This window comes from Ovis canadensis, chromosome 1, assembly GCF_042477335.2.
Source record: "Ovis canadensis isolate MfBH-ARS-UI-01 breed Bighorn chromosome 1, ARS-UI_OviCan_v2, whole genome shotgun sequence".
Lineage (NCBI taxonomy): Eukaryota > Metazoa > Chordata > Mammalia > Artiodactyla > Bovidae > Ovis > Ovis canadensis.
Genome location: NC_091245.1, coordinates 180,046,665 through 180,065,241, shown reverse-complemented (window position 1 = coordinate 180,065,241; position 18,577 = coordinate 180,046,665). Strand labels below are relative to the sequence as shown.

At 38.8% G+C, this 18,577-nt stretch overlaps 1 protein-coding gene across 1 annotated transcript; it reads right to left on the bottom strand.

Moving 5' to 3' along the window:
* Positions 1 to 494: 494 nt before the first annotated feature.
* ABHD10 (abhydrolase domain containing 10, depalmitoylase) lies at positions 495 to 14,931 on the bottom strand. Its single transcript, XM_069579272.1, has 5 exons — positions 14,719 to 14,931; positions 12,071 to 12,254; positions 8,264 to 8,375; positions 7,722 to 7,859; positions 495 to 1,304 (listed from the first exon to the last, which is right to left on the bottom strand). The coding sequence occupies exons 1-5, from the start codon at positions 14,858 to 14,860 to the stop codon at positions 960 to 962; spliced, it is 921 nt and encodes a 306-aa protein (XP_069435373.1). The 5' UTR covers positions 14,861 to 14,931; the 3' UTR covers positions 495 to 959.
* Between the last annotated feature and the right edge of the window lie 3,646 nt (positions 14,932 to 18,577).

The following is an 18,577-nucleotide window of genomic DNA, read 5'->3' as shown; positions in this document are numbered from 1 at the left end:
ATTCTTGAGAGTCCCTTGACAGCAAGGAGATCAAACCTGTCGATTCTAAAGAAAATCAAGCCTAAATATTCATTGGAAGGACTGACGTTGAAGCTGAAGCTCCAATACTGGCCACCTGATGTGAAGAACCGACTCGTTGGAAAAGACTCAGAAGCTGGGAAATATTGAGGGCAGGAGAAGGGGGAGATAGAAGACAATATGGTTGGATGGCATCACCAATTCAATGGACATGAATTTGAGCAAATTCTGGGAAACAGTGAAGGAAAGGGAAGCCTGGTATGCTACAGTCAGTGGGGTCGCAAAGAGTTGGACACAACTTAGCGATTGTACAACATTACTGCTTAAAGATGAAATCCCCCCACTTAACTGTATGACATATTAGCCAAAAGTTTAAAATGGTATATATCCTTTATATATCTATAAAGTTTTGAGCCCTTAAAATAGAATAACCTTGATTTTAAGTTCAAATATAACATGCAAAAGACAAAAAGTAATAGCCTTTTATGAACTTTATTATGCTTCATACATTTCTCTAGTCATTTCAGATTTCAATAAATGTGTTCCTATATTTTGTGAACTGCATTTTAAAATCAGATTTTACAAATCTTCATATACAATGATACCAAATAAAAAAATTAAGCTTTATTAGCAAATCTAAGTAAGAGCTGGCATGTTAACATAAGCATTCAGAAAGTAAACATTTCTTGAATAAAAAAATAGGAAATATTTTAATGAAAAAAAACATCAGGGATTGAGGAGGGAGAATATTTTTCACACAGCAGCTGGCACTTTCTTCACAATTTGTATCACTTGTGAAAATACATCATTAGATAAATACTCACATGATATTTACAAAGTAGAGAGAAGAGGAAAAACCTTCTAAGTATCAAGGTCTTTCATCTGTTACTCTCTTCCATCTTCTGGATCCATTACTTTGCATACCAACTAAAGCTGTGATTCTAGTGAACTATGGTTGAAAGCTTATCAATTAAGTCATCAATAGTGTAAACCAGAAGCTGAATGTCTGCTTTTTCCTTCATTCGGTGATCACTATTCTTTCGGAGGATGACATCTACGTCTGTGCTAACTACTCGGTCAGCCACCTGCACAGACGTATGCCATGGTACAATATCATCCTTCATGCCGTGGAGCAATCTTATGGGACACTTCACAGGAATAGGACTATGTAACAAGCAGTGGTGCTCAGCTTCTTTAATGACACTGTACTGAATGCGATAAACTCCTTCTTCACTGTATTTTGATGGCATGGGCCACACACCTTTCATCTCTATTTCCTTTTTTGTCTGGTGGAACAAATGAAAATAAATATATTTATGCAACATTAATACATGCAATAGTCTTAATCTAAGGAAAATGGTCTCTGAAAGAAGAGGAAAAGAGATAACAAAAATGTAACAATGATAATTATCAATAATTAAACACCAGGTGCAAGGAACTATAACAAGTATTTTCCGCATAGTATCTCACAGGATCCTGATAATAACTTTGTTATTATTTCAATTTTACAAAAGAGGATATTAGAGTACACAGCTCTAAAGCTGAAAGGCAGTAGCTGCTGTGGCTAGGATTCAAACTCAGATTTAACTAACTTTATCACATAACATCTTAAATCAGGCGTTGTTTCATCCCAGTTCAAAGGGAAAATGAGGAGAAAAATACAATAATTTCTTAGAATCAGTACAGGCAGCATTCACATTACATCAAATAGAATCTTAGGAATAAAAACTGTTTAGATTTAAAAATCATGAAATTCTGAAAGAGATGGGAATACCAGACCACCTGACCTGCCTCTTGAGAAACCTGAATGCAGGTCAGGAAGCAACAGTTAGAACTGGACATGGAACAACAGACTGGTTCCAAATAGGAAAAGGAGTACGTCAAGGCTGTATATTGTCACCTTGCTTATTTAACTTATATGCAGAGTACATCATGAGAAACACTGGGCTGGAGAAAGCACAAGCTGGAATCCAGATTGCCAGGAGAAATATCAATAACCTCAGATATGCAGATGACACCACCCTTATGGCAGAAAGTGAAGAGGAACTAAAAAGCCTCTTGATGAAAGTGAAAGAGGAGAGTGAAACAGTTGGCTTAAAGCTCAACATTCAGAAAAAGAAGATCATGGCATCTGGTCCCATCACTTCATGGGAAATAGATGGGGAAACTGGAAACAGTGTCAGACTTTATTTTTGGGGGCTCCAAAATCACTGCAGATGGTGACTGCAGCCATGAAATTAAAAGACGCTTACTCTTTGGAAGAAAAGTTATGAGCAACCTAGAGAGTATGTTGAAAAGCAGAGACATTACTTTGCCAACAAAGGTCCATCTAGTCACGGCTATGGTTTTTCCAGTGGTCATAATGGATGTGAGAGTTGGACTGTGAAGAAAGCTGAGCACCGAAGAATTGATGCTTTTGAACTGTGGTGTTGGAGAAGTCCCTTGGACTGCAAGGAGATCCAACCAGTCCATTCTGAAGGAGATCAGCCCTGGGATTTCTTTGGAAGCAATGATGCTAAAGCTGAAACTCTAGTACTTTGGCCACCTCATGTGGCGAGTTAACTCATTGGAAAAGACTTTGATGCTGGGAGGAATTGGGGGCAGGAGAAGGGGACGACCGAGGATGAGATGGCTGGATGGCATCACAGACTCGAGGGACCTGAGTCTGAGTGAACTCCGGGAGTTGGTGATGGACAGGGAGGCCTGGCGTGCTGCGATTCATGGGGTCGCAAAGAGTTGGACACGACTGAGTGACTGAACTGAACTGAACTGAAAAGTGTGATTAGTGGAAGTTACTAAAATGGGGTGAGATAGGGGGAAAGGGAGAAGAATGGAGTATACTACTATAAATGAAAACTAAGACAGTGGTTACTCTGGGGCAACAATACATGCCCAATTTTAGGCTGAATGTAAAAAAAAAAAGCAGTTTTTGCCTTTCAGAGTTCTATGGAATGAGAAGAAAATTGTCTGTTGTTCTGGATGACAAAGAATTCTTGCAAATATCTCCTGAAAACTGAGCAATGGTATCATTTCTACCTTTAAAATAAAATGCTGGGTATTCTTTGATTCCTGAAGAATCTCTATTTTTGAGATCATTTGTCTTAAACGTTTTTTCTACTTAAAGTAACATATACTCATTATTGAAAACATGGAAAATATAAAATGCATAAGAAGAAATAAATTACCAAGAGCCCTATCTCATGGATGTAACAACCAACCATTAATATTCTGGCTTATTTCCTTCTAGTATTTCCGTATGTGCTTGGTTTTAGATATACAATATGTAAAACACTTAGCTATTACATTTCATATATAGTTTTCAGTGCTTATTTATTTAATGTATATATATTTCTGGGTTTTAAAAGATTAGATTAAAAGTTTTTAAAGACTGGACAACTGTCTACCACAATGCATACAAGATAATTAACTCAACCATTTCCATATTGCTGAGTACTTCTAGGAACATCTTTGAACATAAAGGGTTATATGTATATAATAAATTCTTTGGAAAGATTATCATAGCTTGAATTAGTAAATCAAGATGTAAATAGCTTTAAGCCTCTTGCAACCACATAATATGAAAGGAATTTCTGTCTAGAAAAAGACAGGTAGATGGCTTATCAAAAATAAAGAAAAATACAAGGAAAGAAAAGCTATATACAATGTATGTAAAAAAATTTGTATTTAAATGTTCAATAAAAATACTGTATTTCCACATTTAAAACTATTCACTTATTACAAATTCAGAGGCAAAAAAGAATTTAAACAGTAAAATATATATGATGTTATCTATATGTATTTAGGTATTTTAACGTATTTCATAAAATTCCAAAAATATTCCAGTGAAAAAGCTGTATATCTGAAAGCTAGACTTCTAAACACCTATAGCCAAATGATTTAAAATAGAGTCAAAAACTATATTATAACGTATATTAATATCATGGGGTGCTCTGCATTAAAGCAACATGTGAACCAAATATTTAAAGCAAAAAAATGATATTCAGTTATCCTCAAACTACTTATGACTGTTCCTGAACTTGTAATTTCAGTAGTTAGAACTAAGTTCCACTGATTATTTGATGAAGGGGCAACTAGGCTAATTACCAACACATAATAATAGTTGCATTTTAAGCATTGCTGCTTCCCAACTAGCTCTGTTATCTGCTATTGAGGTGAATGAATATTGTACATCTGAAGAACCGACTTAACTTTACAAAGTCTTGTATGTCCCAAAGCCTCAAAAACAAAAACTACAGTAATAGTAAAAACAGCTTTATTCAAAGAAAATATATAATATTCATAATTCTTACACCAAAAGAAACTAGGAAGGCAATGTGTCTGTAAAGCTTGGATTCCAACAACTGTGCATCCTGTCTGATGCCCTCTAGTGTCCACAGAGAAATCTGTATGCAGGTCAAGAAGAAACAGTTAAATGGGACATTGAACAACAGACTGGTTCCAAATCGGGAAAGGAGTACTTCAAGGCTGTATATTGTCACCCTGCTTATTTAACTTATATGTAGAGTACATCATGCAAAATGCTAGGCTGGATGAAGCACAGGCTGGAATCAAGATTGCCAGGAGAAATATCAATAACCTCAGATATGCAGATGACACCGCCTTTATGGCAGAAAGTGAAGAACTAAAGAGTCTCTTGATGAAAGAGAAAGAGGAGAGTGAAAAAGTTAGCTTAAAACTCAACATTCAGAAAACTAAGATCATGGCATCTGGTCCCATCACTTCATGGCAAATAGATGAGAAACAATGGAAACAGTGAGAGACTATTTTTTGGGGCTCCAAAATCACTGCACATGGTGACTGCAACCATGAAATTAAAAGATATTTGCTCCTTGGAAAAAAAGCTATGACCCACCTAGACAGCATATTAAAAAGCAGAGACATTACTTTACCAACAAAGGTTCCTCTAGTCAAAGCTATGGTTTTTCCAGTGGTCACGTATGGATGTGAGAGCTGGACTATAAAGAAAGCTGAGCACCGAAGAATTGATGTTTTTGAACTGTGCTGTTGGAGAAGACTCTTTTTGGACTCCAAGGAGAGCCAACCAGTCCATCCTAAAGGGAATCAGTCCTGAATATTCATTGGAAGGAATGATGCTGAAGCTGAAACTCCAATAGTTTGGCCACTTGATGCAAAGAACTGACTCACTGGAAAAGACCCTGATGCCGGGAAAGATTGAAGGCGGGAGGAGAAGATAATGACAGAGGATGAGATGGCTGGATGGCATCACTGACTCTATGGAAATGAATCTGAGTGAACTCCGGGAGTTTGTGATGGACAGGTAGGCCTGGCGTGCTGCAGTCCATGGGGTTGCAAAGAGTCAGACACGACTGAGCGACTGAACTAAAGCATCCACAGAAGGAAACAATGATTAGAGTTAGAGGTAAATAAAATTCCCACACAAACAATGAATAATGCTGGGTCTTAACATTTCTAGGACTAAAGAAGACAGTAAAAACCTCTAGGTCTATTCCCTTGACACTGAGCACTAGCTGTTTCTGTGGAGAAGGGAGAGAGATTCTAGTGTCCGGGCCCTTTCTTTACGTATGCTTTTAAGTTTAAAGGGCTCAACTTGTTTAAGAATCCTTCGCTGGTATGATTTAGGATTAACAAAGAAATACCCTGATTTGTAGGACACAGATCTTAGTCAATTACAGGCTATCTACCATACCTTCCCTCTGAGTGATGGATGTATACACATAAAGAGAAATGTACATAGATCTTGTCATTTCCCAATAACCCCCCAAAACTGTGTAATCAACACCTTTCCAACAGGCCATCTTCTTGAAATAATTTCCCAACATGAGAAGCAGTGTAAGGGGTTCAAGGTTTAGATGCAGAGGATACAATGGCAGGAAAATTTAGCAGCGTGAGGACATTAAGCATCTATGTACGAGAAACAAGAAAGTAAAAAAAACAAAAAACAAAAAAAAAACCCTCAGAAATAGGTAAATGCAAAGATGATCAGCTTCATAATTTTAGCCCTGACAGGAAATCATATGAAGAACCTGACTTCGCAGACAATGCCATTTCTCACGGAGCTGGGAAGAACAATGTGAACTTCTAAGAATAAACTTAGAATAGATAGTATGTAGCACTGAATTCAATGCAGAGCTTGAGGCAAAAGTCGATGATATTCTACTTTTCAACACTACATATGCTTTTTCCTTCTTTTTCTTTTCTTCCTCCTCCTTATTCCCTGCTCTCTACAGCAGTGGTTCTCAAACTTCAGCTGGGGCCTTGTTAAAACAGACAGCTGGGCCATGCTCCCAGTTTCTGATTCAGTGGGTCTGGTGAAGCTCAAGAATACACACTGCTATTAATACAAGTTCTCAGGTGATGCGGTTACTGCTGGCCTAGGGACTACATGTTTTGAACCATGGCTCCAGACTGTTTCTTTCTGCTAGGATTAGTCCCATAGGTGAAATTTAGATCCCAAGGAAAAATATACCCGAGGAGAACTCAACTGATTTCCAAACAAAAAAATAACACACACAAAAATAAACAGCTATTACTTACCACTTTTTTTATCCTCGCAGACAATGAAAGTGCTTAAACATACATTCAAGAGCAAAGTATAATAAACCAATTACCTTTCTAATCATTTCAGAAATCTTATTTCTATCATGATTTGCGGAACAACATGCTACTGATGAAAAGCACCTTTTTTTAAAGGTGAAAGTTAGAAGTAGAAAAAGAATGCCAAATTAGTGTCTAGGCCAGGAATGGCAAATCTTATCTCCCGTGTGTGACTGACAGTGTGTGCTTGGAGAGCTCTGCTAAGAGAGAATCTGAGGTTTTGAGGCTTAAAAAAAAAAACTTTTATAACTGATGAGCTGGTTTAACATGGTTATAGAATAGATATTAATAATATTACCCATAGGCCAAAAAATAAGACTAAGAGGTGCACAAAGAGGTCACAACGTATGATCCAAATAAATAAATGTGGTTAATGGCAAAATCAATACAACATTGTAGTTAAGTCGCTCAGTCGTGTCCAACTCTTTGCGACCCCATGGACTGTAGCCCACCAGGCTCCTCCGTCCATGGGATTCTCCAGGCAAGAATATTGGAGTGGGTTGCCATTTCCTTCTCCAGGGGATCTTCCCGACCCAGGGATCGAGCCCAGGTCTCCTGTATTAGAGGCAGACTCTTTAACCTCTGAGCCACCAGGGAAGCCTACAATATTGTAATTAACCTCCAATTAAAATAAATAAATTTATATTTTTAAAAAAGTTTAAAGTACGATTTCATTCATGCGACACAACGATTTGAAGGGACTGTGAAAAAATAGAAAATCTTAAACAGGAGACCAAATAGTTAAAAGGGGCTTCCCTGGTGGCTCAATTGGTAAAGAATCTGCCTGCAATGCGGGAGACCTGGGTTGGGTCTCTGGGTTGGGAACATCTCCTGGAGAAGGGACCAGCTACCCACTCCAATATTTTGGCCTGGAGAATTCCATGGACTGTATATAGCCCATGGGGTTGCAAACAGCTCGACACAACCGAGTGACTCTCACTCACTCAAATAGTTAAAAAAAGCAAAGAAATGGTATACAAAAAGTCAGTTAAGACAAAAGGTGGAGCCAGCGTCATAAGTCAAAGGACGGATGACATACGCACAAAATTCAGAGAAAGAGGGAGCAGAACAACAGGAGGGATACACTGAGGTCGCCTGGGACTTACCTCAATAGGAAGCTGATTAAATTGTGTCACCAGGCCGTCTACAGCGGTCGCTACGCCAACGAGAGCAACAACCTTCTGTGGCCGGGCGATTGCAGCATGAAACATAAGCCACCCACCGAGGCTAGATCCAACCAGTATCTAAAAACAAAAGCACGCTGTTTTGAAGAGGAATTTCTTTTTCTTTTTGGTAATGGAGGGACTAATTTCATAGACTGTATATATTTTCTGCCTTTATATCCACTGGCTCCCAGACTTTTAATATTTGGCACAAAGTAAAATTAAGACTATGATTACTTTTTGTTAAAGTATCAGGTCTATAATAGAGAGTAAATTAGACAAATAAAATTTGTAAATGAAAAGTAAAATGCTACTTACATGTTAGGAGAAGGTGAAAATGATAGAACTGATTGATTTGACATTAAAATATAAAAATTGACTGTTTGACATTTAAAATATTAAATATTTGCATCTAATGAAAAAGCTCCAATATCATGAGGTTATAGTCCACAACAATTATCATGATATTTATTAAAAACAGTCACCTGTGGTCCTTCAGCCAAGTCATCAATTATAGAAAGAACATCTTTTCTCCACTTTCCCACTGTGCATTCTTCTAAGTTACCATCTGAATTTCCAACTCCTGAGTAATCAAACCTGGAGAAAGAGAAAACATATTTGTATCTAGATATCTACTATCTGCTTCCCTAATTTCTAAGGAAGATAGCACATTAATTACAATGCCTCAACTCAATTAAAATAAAAGTGAAGTCAGTATGTATTTCAGCAAATCTTATTGGCTTAACCTTCAAATACCTCCCACAGTCACTCACTTTCTCACCTCCTCCACCGTGCCAGCCTGGTCCAAGTCACCAGTCTCTCTCGACTGAACTAATGCAAGAGTCTCCTAGTAAATCTCCGTTTTCATTTTTCACCCTCACAGTCTATCCCCCACACAGTAGTCAGTGATCCTTAAAAAAAAAAAAAAAAAAACGACAACAAACAAAAAAAAAGATCATGTCCTGCACATACCCTTCAAAGGTTCTGTATAATCTTTAAGTAAAATCCAAAGTCCTTACCATCTTCTAGCCCCTAACTACCTCTCTGATCTCATTTCTTCCATTTCTCTCTCCCTCCCAACTGTATCCTCATTTTCCTTTTTCATGTTAATGGAGTACACCATCCACATTCCTGACTCAGGGGTTTTATATCAGCTTCTCCTTCCCTGAGGACGACTACCTGAGACATTGACTTAGACTGCTCCCTCACTTCAGCTGGGCTCCAGTGTTACATCTCAAGAAGCACTCTCTGACCATTCAACCTAAAGCTGTGCCTCTTTCATCTTTGTCCAGTTCCTTACTCTGTTTTCTTCTCTTTACAGCAAATACTGCTACCTGATGATATGTGTCTATTGGATTACTGGTTTGTGGCCTGCCTCCCACACTAGAATGGTATGTAGGAACAGTAGAATGGTGTAACATTTTCTTAGAGATAAGGGATTTAAAAGTGGGGAAAGAAATTAAAATTTTAAGTATAAAGTGATGTAGTTTTGGATTCTTGGGAAATAGGATAACAAGGCAGAAGCTGAAGTCTAAGTCACAGTTTTTATTTCTCCTCAATCCAAGGGATGTAGAAGGCAGACCAGGGAGAATGGGGGAGAAACATCCAACTCTCCTTTACATTCCTCTGTGGGTAAAGATGTCTCTGCTTGCTGTATTGTTTACAGGTGCCTTCCAAGTGTATGGTGAAGATGCAAAACACATGTACCTTTACGCTTAATCACTCAGTTGTGTCCGATTTTTTGTGACCCTGTGGACTGTAGCCCTCCAGGCAAGAATACTGGAGTGGGTTGCCACGCCCTTCTCCAGAACACATGTACAAGGCCTTCAAAAAGGTAAATACAAGCATTCAGTGATACTAATGGGTAACAAATAAAAAATACAGTTCATTCTTACTGAACCCTAACCAACTGACAAAGATTTGGCAATTTAAAACTTTTAATCACAGTAAGGCAATTCTGTCCTAGCAGCCTCAATATTCTCAAGTCTAAATATATTTTAAATTTCCCAAATCTAAAATTTTAAATTTTATTAGAAATCATCACGAGAGAAGACCAGTCCTAAAGCCATGTGTTATATTCCTGAGCTCCGACTCAATCTTAATATCCTGGATGGTGGCAGGATATTAAGAAACCATTTCTACCAAACCATAGGTACTGTTCTTGTATAATATACAAAACACCATTTCTTCATTCAAGATCTAAGTTTTAAAGACAGAATCACAAGAAAGGAAACTGAGAAACTAGGAGTATAAAAAGAAGATAAAATCTCTTATCCAATCTCTATGTCTCCTACATTGGCAGACGGGTTCTTTACCACTAGCACCACCTGGGGATCCCTTAAAACAAGATAAAGGGCAATCAATTGCTAATAGTGATTAGAGTGCAATGAAGTTTGAGAAAAGCGTATAAAAAGGAGCCTGATCAAATTAAAAATTGTCATGAATGGCTATACTGTATAAAGGTGTATAAATATACACTTAGGTTACATTTTAATACAGTACCACATATTCCTGTGGAGAAAAGGAATAAGACGAAATTCATATAATTGTCTGTATACACTGTAATTTCATCATGGTTACTAAATACACCTTTAAAAAGAAAATTTATTTTATACGCATCTGAAATGCAGAAAACTCCCTCATACACCTTTTAGGCAGACAGGAACTGGCTATAGCTCTTACAGTCTCAATTTAAATTCAGAACTGATAAAATGAGGATTTCTTGAGTTAAATTCTTTTGTGGACAAAGGAGAATGATGGCAAATTTTCTGATATCATCATGTCTTGCTCAAAATAGTCCTTGGATTTCTCTTCCTTCTTATCTAAATTCTAACTATTTTTCCGTGTTCCTTTATAGTTTTTTCTATCCACTTCAACCCCTATTTTTCTCTCAATACATACAGTTAAGTAGCATGCTATTTGACATAATCACATTTTGAAGAATATTTCTGCCTAATTTCCCATATGTATTTTACCTTGCATTCCTCCACCCTGATTAAAAGATCCTTACAGGCAATGACCATATTTTAAAATTCTTTGTATATTTTACAGCACCATTGTAGGGCTAGAAGGTCTACCTGTAAAAAATACTCCAGTCTTAAGGATAACAGTTAATTTGGAACATTTTTAAGAGTTCTGAGCATGAAAATGAAATAATCCAGTTAATTTGATAAAAGAAGTAAGACTAAATTCATATAATTGACATAATTTCTGCTAATATACTGAGTAGATAAAAGTTATTTTTAAGTCTAGAAGTTTTTTATTTTTATTTCTAATTACTTATTTCACTTCCAAAAGTTGTATTTTCTAGACCTATTGAGTAAATGATAGTGAAACTCTTCTAAAACGAATAGATTTTTAGGTTGCTAGTGCTAGAAATGAATTCAGAAATTATCTTTCATCCAATCTCCTCCTTTTTTTGATGAAGAAAACAGGTCCAGCATTTATTAACCGACTCATCTTGTCATCGCTAATGTTAGCATTAATTCTAGAGTCCATGTTTCTTGAATTTCAGGCCAGTGCTCTTTTTACTAACCCATAATATCTCTTCTGGCAAATGAGGCACTAAATAAATGACTGTTCTAAGTAAGCAACCCTAATAACAGTGAAACATTATTTTAGTAAAATAATTATCAGTATGAAATATTAAGAATTGTAAAATCAAGTAGTAAACAACACATATCCTTACTTATGCTTATATATACATATTCAGACTACAGAAGTGAGAGGAAAGAGGAAATTCAGTGAAAATGTGAATTATACAATATTAATTTTACAGTAGTTTTAAACACAGATGCTATTTTAAACTGCATATTTTGAAAGAAATGAAATAAACAGTGGTTAAATAACAGCGGTCCTTAAGTCCCCAAAGGAAAACCACCTAGTACACTGGTTTGCTGTCATGTTAGAATATTGCTTCTAAAGCGCTTAAGTTACGACTAATTTCCCTGTCTGCCAGCATCATCAGCGTGGCACAAAGACCAGATGGGAGGGAGGTTCACCAGGGAGGGGACATACTTATACCTATGGCTGATTCAAGTTGATATATGGCAGAAACCAACACAATATTGTTAAGCAATATCTTCCAGTTAAAAAATTAAAAAAAAAAAAACCAAACTATTAAAGACTGCATTTTACATGAACCCTAAATCACAAGATGAAAGTTTACAGACTGTTAAAATAAATTAATCTATAAAAAGGCTGGCATTTATTTCAGTTGGTTAGAGCAGAAGTAATTCTTGACTGCCAAGGTAAATGGTAGTAATATTTTCTTTGAAATGTGTTATTCCTACCTTATATAGGCGTGACCTAGAGATTTGCAAAACTCCTCAATCGCCAATGCTTTTGTACCATTCATATTAGAAATATAGCCAGGGATGAAGATAATTCCTGGACTTTTGCCTTTTAGCCTTTTATAAGCCAGGTTTGGGAGGTCTGGTCGACTAAGGAAAGAGATTGATGTCTTGTGTCTGCAAGCTAAACAAAGCACACAAAACATAAAGTTTGCAAATACAGTTTTTGGAAAACCATACATATTTTCAATCTTAACTTTCTTAACTCGTCAAATTGATATCAAATACTATTTCCATTTCATAGGAAAAAATATAGACACGAAGTATTAAAGTCACAAGTCTGCGCCTATCTTTAAAAATCATGTCACAATTGATTTTCTCTGAGCAAGGTTCAATCATGATTCTTCCAAAATACACAAGGAAATTTTAGGCCACTAAAGACAGAGCGACTTGTCAAAAATGTTTTCCTGCTGCTGTTATATCATCTGTCCGAAACAGTATCAATCAATATTCATACTTACCTACACTAGTTTTAAGCCTTTTCTTGGGAGATGTCAGTCTTTTTTGAAAAATTTTTTTAATGTCTGAGGGGTTTCACATCCTCTACTTTTTGGTGGGGAGGGAGAGAAACAAGTTTGGTCTAATGTTGGGAAACTGAATCAAAGATAGGGGTGCTGGCCCCTTTCACTACTTATTCTTTCTCCACCCATAAGGTCTTGGGCCATGGTAATAGTCAATCATGATTCTCTAGCTGCTGAGGAGGGTTTGCTAACAGTTTCCTTACAAATAATCTTGAGTAAATATATAATACCATTTTCGGAAAAAGATTTCTCATAGGACTCCCAATCACTGTGTTTTATTTGTTGGTTTGGCTTTCTTGAAAGGTACACACAAACCTGAATGCAAGTAAAAAGGGACAATGGGCCACCCTTATAATGTTATTCCACTCCACCATCTTTAAAGTTCTTTCCCCACCCGACAGTAAGGTCAACGGGTGCTTGTGCTCAGTGACCTCCGACTCTCTGTGACCCCATGGATTGTAGCCCACCAGGTTCCTCTGGCCATGGCATTTTCCAGGCAAGAATACTGGAGTGGGTTGCCATTTCCTCCTCCAGGGGATCTTCCTTACCCAGGGACTGAACCCATCTCTTACATCTCCTGCATAGGCAGGCAGATTCTTTACACTGTGGCCACCACCTGGGAAGCCATAAAGTCAATACTTGTTCTTAAAAAATGTAGAACGATGTTTAAAAACAAAGTCATTTATAATCCCATTTTCTCCCTCCAGAGAAATCAGATTCGTGTATTCCCTTAATAGTCTTTTTCTGAACTAATGAAATCTCTTTTTTATTCCTTGAAACCTTTCTCTATTGTGGCTAATTAAAACTTCACAGTTTCTTCCATGTGAGCTAATAAAGTTTTCCTCATTTTGGATTTGAGAAGTTGATTTTTTTAACACTGAACTGAAGGCCTTAAAGCTATCCCTTTTACACGTAGGCTTGCTTCAGAGTTTCAACGCAGAGTGAAATATGCCAAATTAAAAACTTTTAGGGAAAAACAAGGAAAATAGGAGCCAGTTATGTAGACTGACAGATTGTAGCAGCAAAAATGTTCTTTATCCATTTCTTTAGCATTCAAAAACTCATTCCTATCCTTTTTTCCATGAGACCATTACAATTTATTTAATCTTAATGAGTTATAAATGGTCTGCTTAACACAATATCCATAAATGATCTTTGTACTAGAAGAATTAGATCAAAATCTTAGGCATATATCTTCAGTGAAACTACTAAACAGTGAAAGAGAATCATATTCTAGTTACTGAAATGACATACTATACTCTGCTAGAGGGACATATATAACAGCCTTTTGGTTGTGAACAATTAAATTGACTATATATTTAAAAATTTTAACTCAAAACAAAGGGTATTTGCAAAGACAGTCCCCATTTCAAGCACCATGCATCTGACAGCTGGGGAACAAGGGTATGAATCCCAAAATATAAAGACATAATTCAGGAAGACAGGCTATATATACGGGGGAGTGGAGGTGAGATGAGCCGGAGAACAATAATGGACAAAGAAATATTCAGGGGCTTTAATTTTTGTCCAAATTCTAACTTCCCTTGTAGAGTAATGGCTATGTTTTTTACTGGGCTGGAATCTTGGCGGCAAGGTTGGGGCGGGAAGACCCAAAACAACCAAAAAAAAGCGAAAGTTAACACTTTTACAAAGAACAGGTAAAACCCTCCTGTAAAATCGCTCAAGAGAGAGCAGGTCTACGTAACTAACAGTCACGATCTGTAAACCCCTTAGAACGTGCACAGAAAAGATAAAGCAATTAATAATCAAACACATTAAATGCACATCTGAATTTTTCCTAGTCTTGGGCGCTTAACACAGGATAGCTGGGCAGAGAGAATCCTTGAACTACAGAGCATGACGCCAACCACTGCCCGGGCTGTCAGGATACCCCGGGGTCTGGCAGAGCTCTCTCACTACCTTCATCAGTATTGTTAAAAGAACTGGGGTACTGAGAACCTGGAAAGAGGATTTCTGAACGGAGCGCCAAAAACGCACGGGACAGGAACCGCCGAAATCCGGTATGTTCGAAAGAATGCGTCTCACTCTAGTCTTTCGTACACTGACCTCGGAGCCACTGTGGCGTCCGCTCAGTCTTCCGTGCAAGTAACGTGCTGAGACCATGGTGGAAGCCGAAGCTGACTGCCGCCCAGCTCCACTTGCGACAAGGTACCCAAGCGGCCACGGCCGCCAGGCCCACCCCCGCCATCTTCCCAGCAGCCCCTGCGCCCTGCGCCCGCCTACTGAGATGCGCACTGCGCCCAGAAACAAAGGTGCGCATGCGCCGCTGGCTGGAGGCAGCAAATTGACAAACAGCCCTGGCCAGAGTTTCCACCCCCAGAGAACGCACATGCGCAGAGTGTCGGCGCTCTTACAGCGTTTTTCTGCTGGGATAGTCTGTGGGGAGCTTTAAGTTAAGCCACTTAGTCGTCTCCGACTCTTTGCGACCCCATGAAGCATGCCAGGCTCCACTGACAATCACCAACTCCCAAAGCTAGCTCAAATTCATGTCCATCGAGTTGGTGATGCCATCCAACTATCTCATCCTCTGTTGTCCCCTTGTCGTGCCTTGAATGTTTCCCAGCATCAGGGTCTTTTTCAAGGAGTCGGTTCCCGCGTGGTCTATGACAGCTTGGGATATTTTGAGCGTCCTTGGTAGCCTGCTTTCTAGATCAGTGCATACTCCAGGACTGGAAGCAAAGAGAGGATCCCCATGCAACATTCCTAGACAGGAAAACGTCTGGTCATCCCGAGACCCGAGGGAACTGAAACATAAATAAAGTGTTAAGCTTGCTGCATTGCAAGTCGGTCTCACTCCTGATACTGAGTAGGTTAACAGGCCTGAAGGCCAGGGGTCTCCAAACGGAGGAAAGAGGGTGCAAGTGTCAGGCATTATACATCTTCCTCTTAAGAGGCAGGAGAAACACACCACTAGTGTTATATTTTTCCCCCTTAACACCATACAAATTTTAAAAGAGGTTTCTTTTAAAATTCTGTGTTGCCATGACAACACCTGCTTCCGCCTGAATTTAGTTTCTCAAACCTTGAGCTAATCAATGTGTTTTTCTTATGGAAGTGTTTGTCTTAAGCTATGTTAATGAACTATGTATTTGGACTCTGTCTTCAAGTTGATTCCACTTAAGACTCAGAACCCTCTTGACAAACTAGTATGTTTTACTCATGCGAATATTCTCTTAAGCTATGTTAATGAGACTGTATTTGCTTGGCAAACTGCCTTTCTGCAAGATTCATGTCAATCATGTTATGACCCGGAACAACTCTCCTTGTACCAATGTTATCTCAAAATGCATGTAGTGGGTGAGGGACCTGCTGCCAGTCTCTGAATTTTGAGAATGTCCTTTCTGTAATTCAGTTCAGTTCAGTTGCTCAGTTGTGTCGGACTCTTTGTGACCCCATGGACTGCTGCACTCCAGGCTTCCCTGTCCATCACAAACTCCCAGAGTTTACTCAAACTCATATCCATTGAGTCGGTGATGCCATCCAACCATCTCATCCTCTGTCGCCCCCTTCTCCTCCTGCCTTCAGTCTTTCCCAGCATCAGGGTATTTTTCCAATGAGTCAGTTCTTCACATCAGGTGGCCAAACTATTGGAGTTTCAGCTTCAGCATCAGTCCTTCCAATGAATACTCACTCAGGACTGATTTCCTTTAGGATGGACTGGTTGGATCTCCTTGTAGTCCAAGGGATTCGTCAAGAATCTTCTCCAACACCACAGTTCAAAAGCATCAATTCTTTGGTGCTCAGCTTTCTTTATAGTCCAACTTTCACATCCATACATGACTCCTGGAAAAACCATAGCTTTGACTAGACAGTCCTTTGTTGGCAAAGTAATGTCTCTGCTGTCTAGGTTGGTCATAATTTTTCTTCAAAGGAGCAAGCATCTTTTAATTTTATGGCTGAGTCACCATGTGCAGTGATTTTGGAGCACCACCCCCCAAAAAAAAAGTCTATCACTGTTTCCATCATTTCCCCATCTATTTGCCATGAAGTGATGGGACCAGATCCCATGATCTTCGTTTTCTGAATGTTGTGCTTTAAGCCAACTTTTCCACTCGCCTCTTTCACTTTCATCAAGAGGCTCTTTAGGTCTTCTTCACTTTCTGCCATAAGGGTGGTATTATCTGCATATCTGAGGTTATTGATATTTCTACCGGCAATCTTGATTCCAGCCTGTGCTTCATCCAGCCTAGGATTTTGCATGATGTACTCTGCATATAAGTTAAATAAGCAGGGTGACAATATACAGCCTTGACGTACTCCTTCCCGATTTGGAACCAGTCTGTTGTTTCATGTCCAGTTCTAACTGTTGCTTCCTGACCTGCATACAGATTTCTCAAGAGGCAGGTCAGGTCTGGTATTCCCATCTCTTAAAGAATTTCACAGTCAAAGGCTTTGGCATAGTCAATAAAGCAGAAATAGATGTTTTTCTGGGACTCTCTTGCTTTTTCGATGATCCAGGGAATGTTGGCAGTTTGATTTCTGGTTCCTCTGCCTTTTCTAAAACCAGCTTGAACATCTGGAAGTTCATGGTTCACATACTGTTGAAGCCTGTTAGAGAATTTTGAGCATTACTTTACTAGCGTGTGAGATGAGTGCAGTTGTGCAGTAGTTTGAGCATTCTTTGGCATTGCCTTACTTTGGGATTGGAATGAAAACTGACCTTTTCCAGTCCTGTGGCCACTGCTGAGTTTTCCAAATCTGTTGGCATATTGAGTGCAGCACTTTCACAGCATCACCTTTTAGGATTTGAAATAGCTCAACTGGAATTCCGTCACCTCCACTAGCTTTGTTCATAGTGATACTTCCTAAGATCCACTTGACTTCACATTCCAGAATGTCTGGCTCTAGGTGAGTGATCAAACCATCGTGATTATCTAGGTCGTGAAGATCTTTTTTTGTAATAGTTCTTCTGTGTATTCCTGCCATCTCTTCTTAATATTTTCTGCTTCTGCTATGTCCATACCATTTCTGTCCTCTATTGTGCCCATCTTTGCATGAAATGTTCCCTTGGTATCTCTAATTTTCTTAAAGAGATCTCTAGTCTTTCCCATTCTATTGTTTTCCTCTATTTCTTTGCATTGATCCCTGAGGAAGGCTTTGTTATCTCTCCTTGCTATTCTTTGGAACTCTGCATTCAAATGGGTATATCGTTCCTTTGCCTTTAGCTTCTCTTGTTTTTCCAGCTATTTGTAAGGCCTCCTCAGACAAACATTTTGCCTTTTTGCATTTCTTTTTTTGGGGGGAGGATCTTGGGATCTTTTTTGGGTGTTAGTTCTAGGTCTTGTAGGTCTTCATAGACCCATTCAACTTCAGCTTCTTCAGCATTAGTGGTCGCAGCATAGACATGGATTACTGTGATATTGAATGGTTTCCCCTGGAAACGAGCAGAGATCATTCTGTCGTTTTTGAAATTGCATCCAAGTACTGTATTTCAGTACTTCAGCCACCTCATGTGAAGAGTTGACTCATTGGAAAAGACTCTGATGCTGGGAGGGATTGGGGACAGGAGGAGAAGGGGACGACAGAGGATGAGATGGCTGGATGGCATCACTGACTTGATGGACGTGAGTCTGAGTGAACTCCGGGAGTTGGTGATGGACAGGGAGGCCTGGCGTGCTGCGATTCATGGGGTCACGAAGAGTTGGACACGACTGAGCGACTGAACTGAACTATATTTCAGACTCTTTTTTCTCTAATTAACAGACTGTTAGTAGCTAACAACCAAATAAAGACTATCAGGGAGGCACTCTTTCTGACCCCTTCTGACGTCTATCAGAAGCTTTCCCTATCTCTTTTATACATTAATAAAACTTTATTACACGAAAGCTCTGAGCGATCAAGCCTCATCGCTGGCCCCGAATTGAATTTTTCTCCGTTGGAGGCCAAGAATCCCAGCACCTTTCAT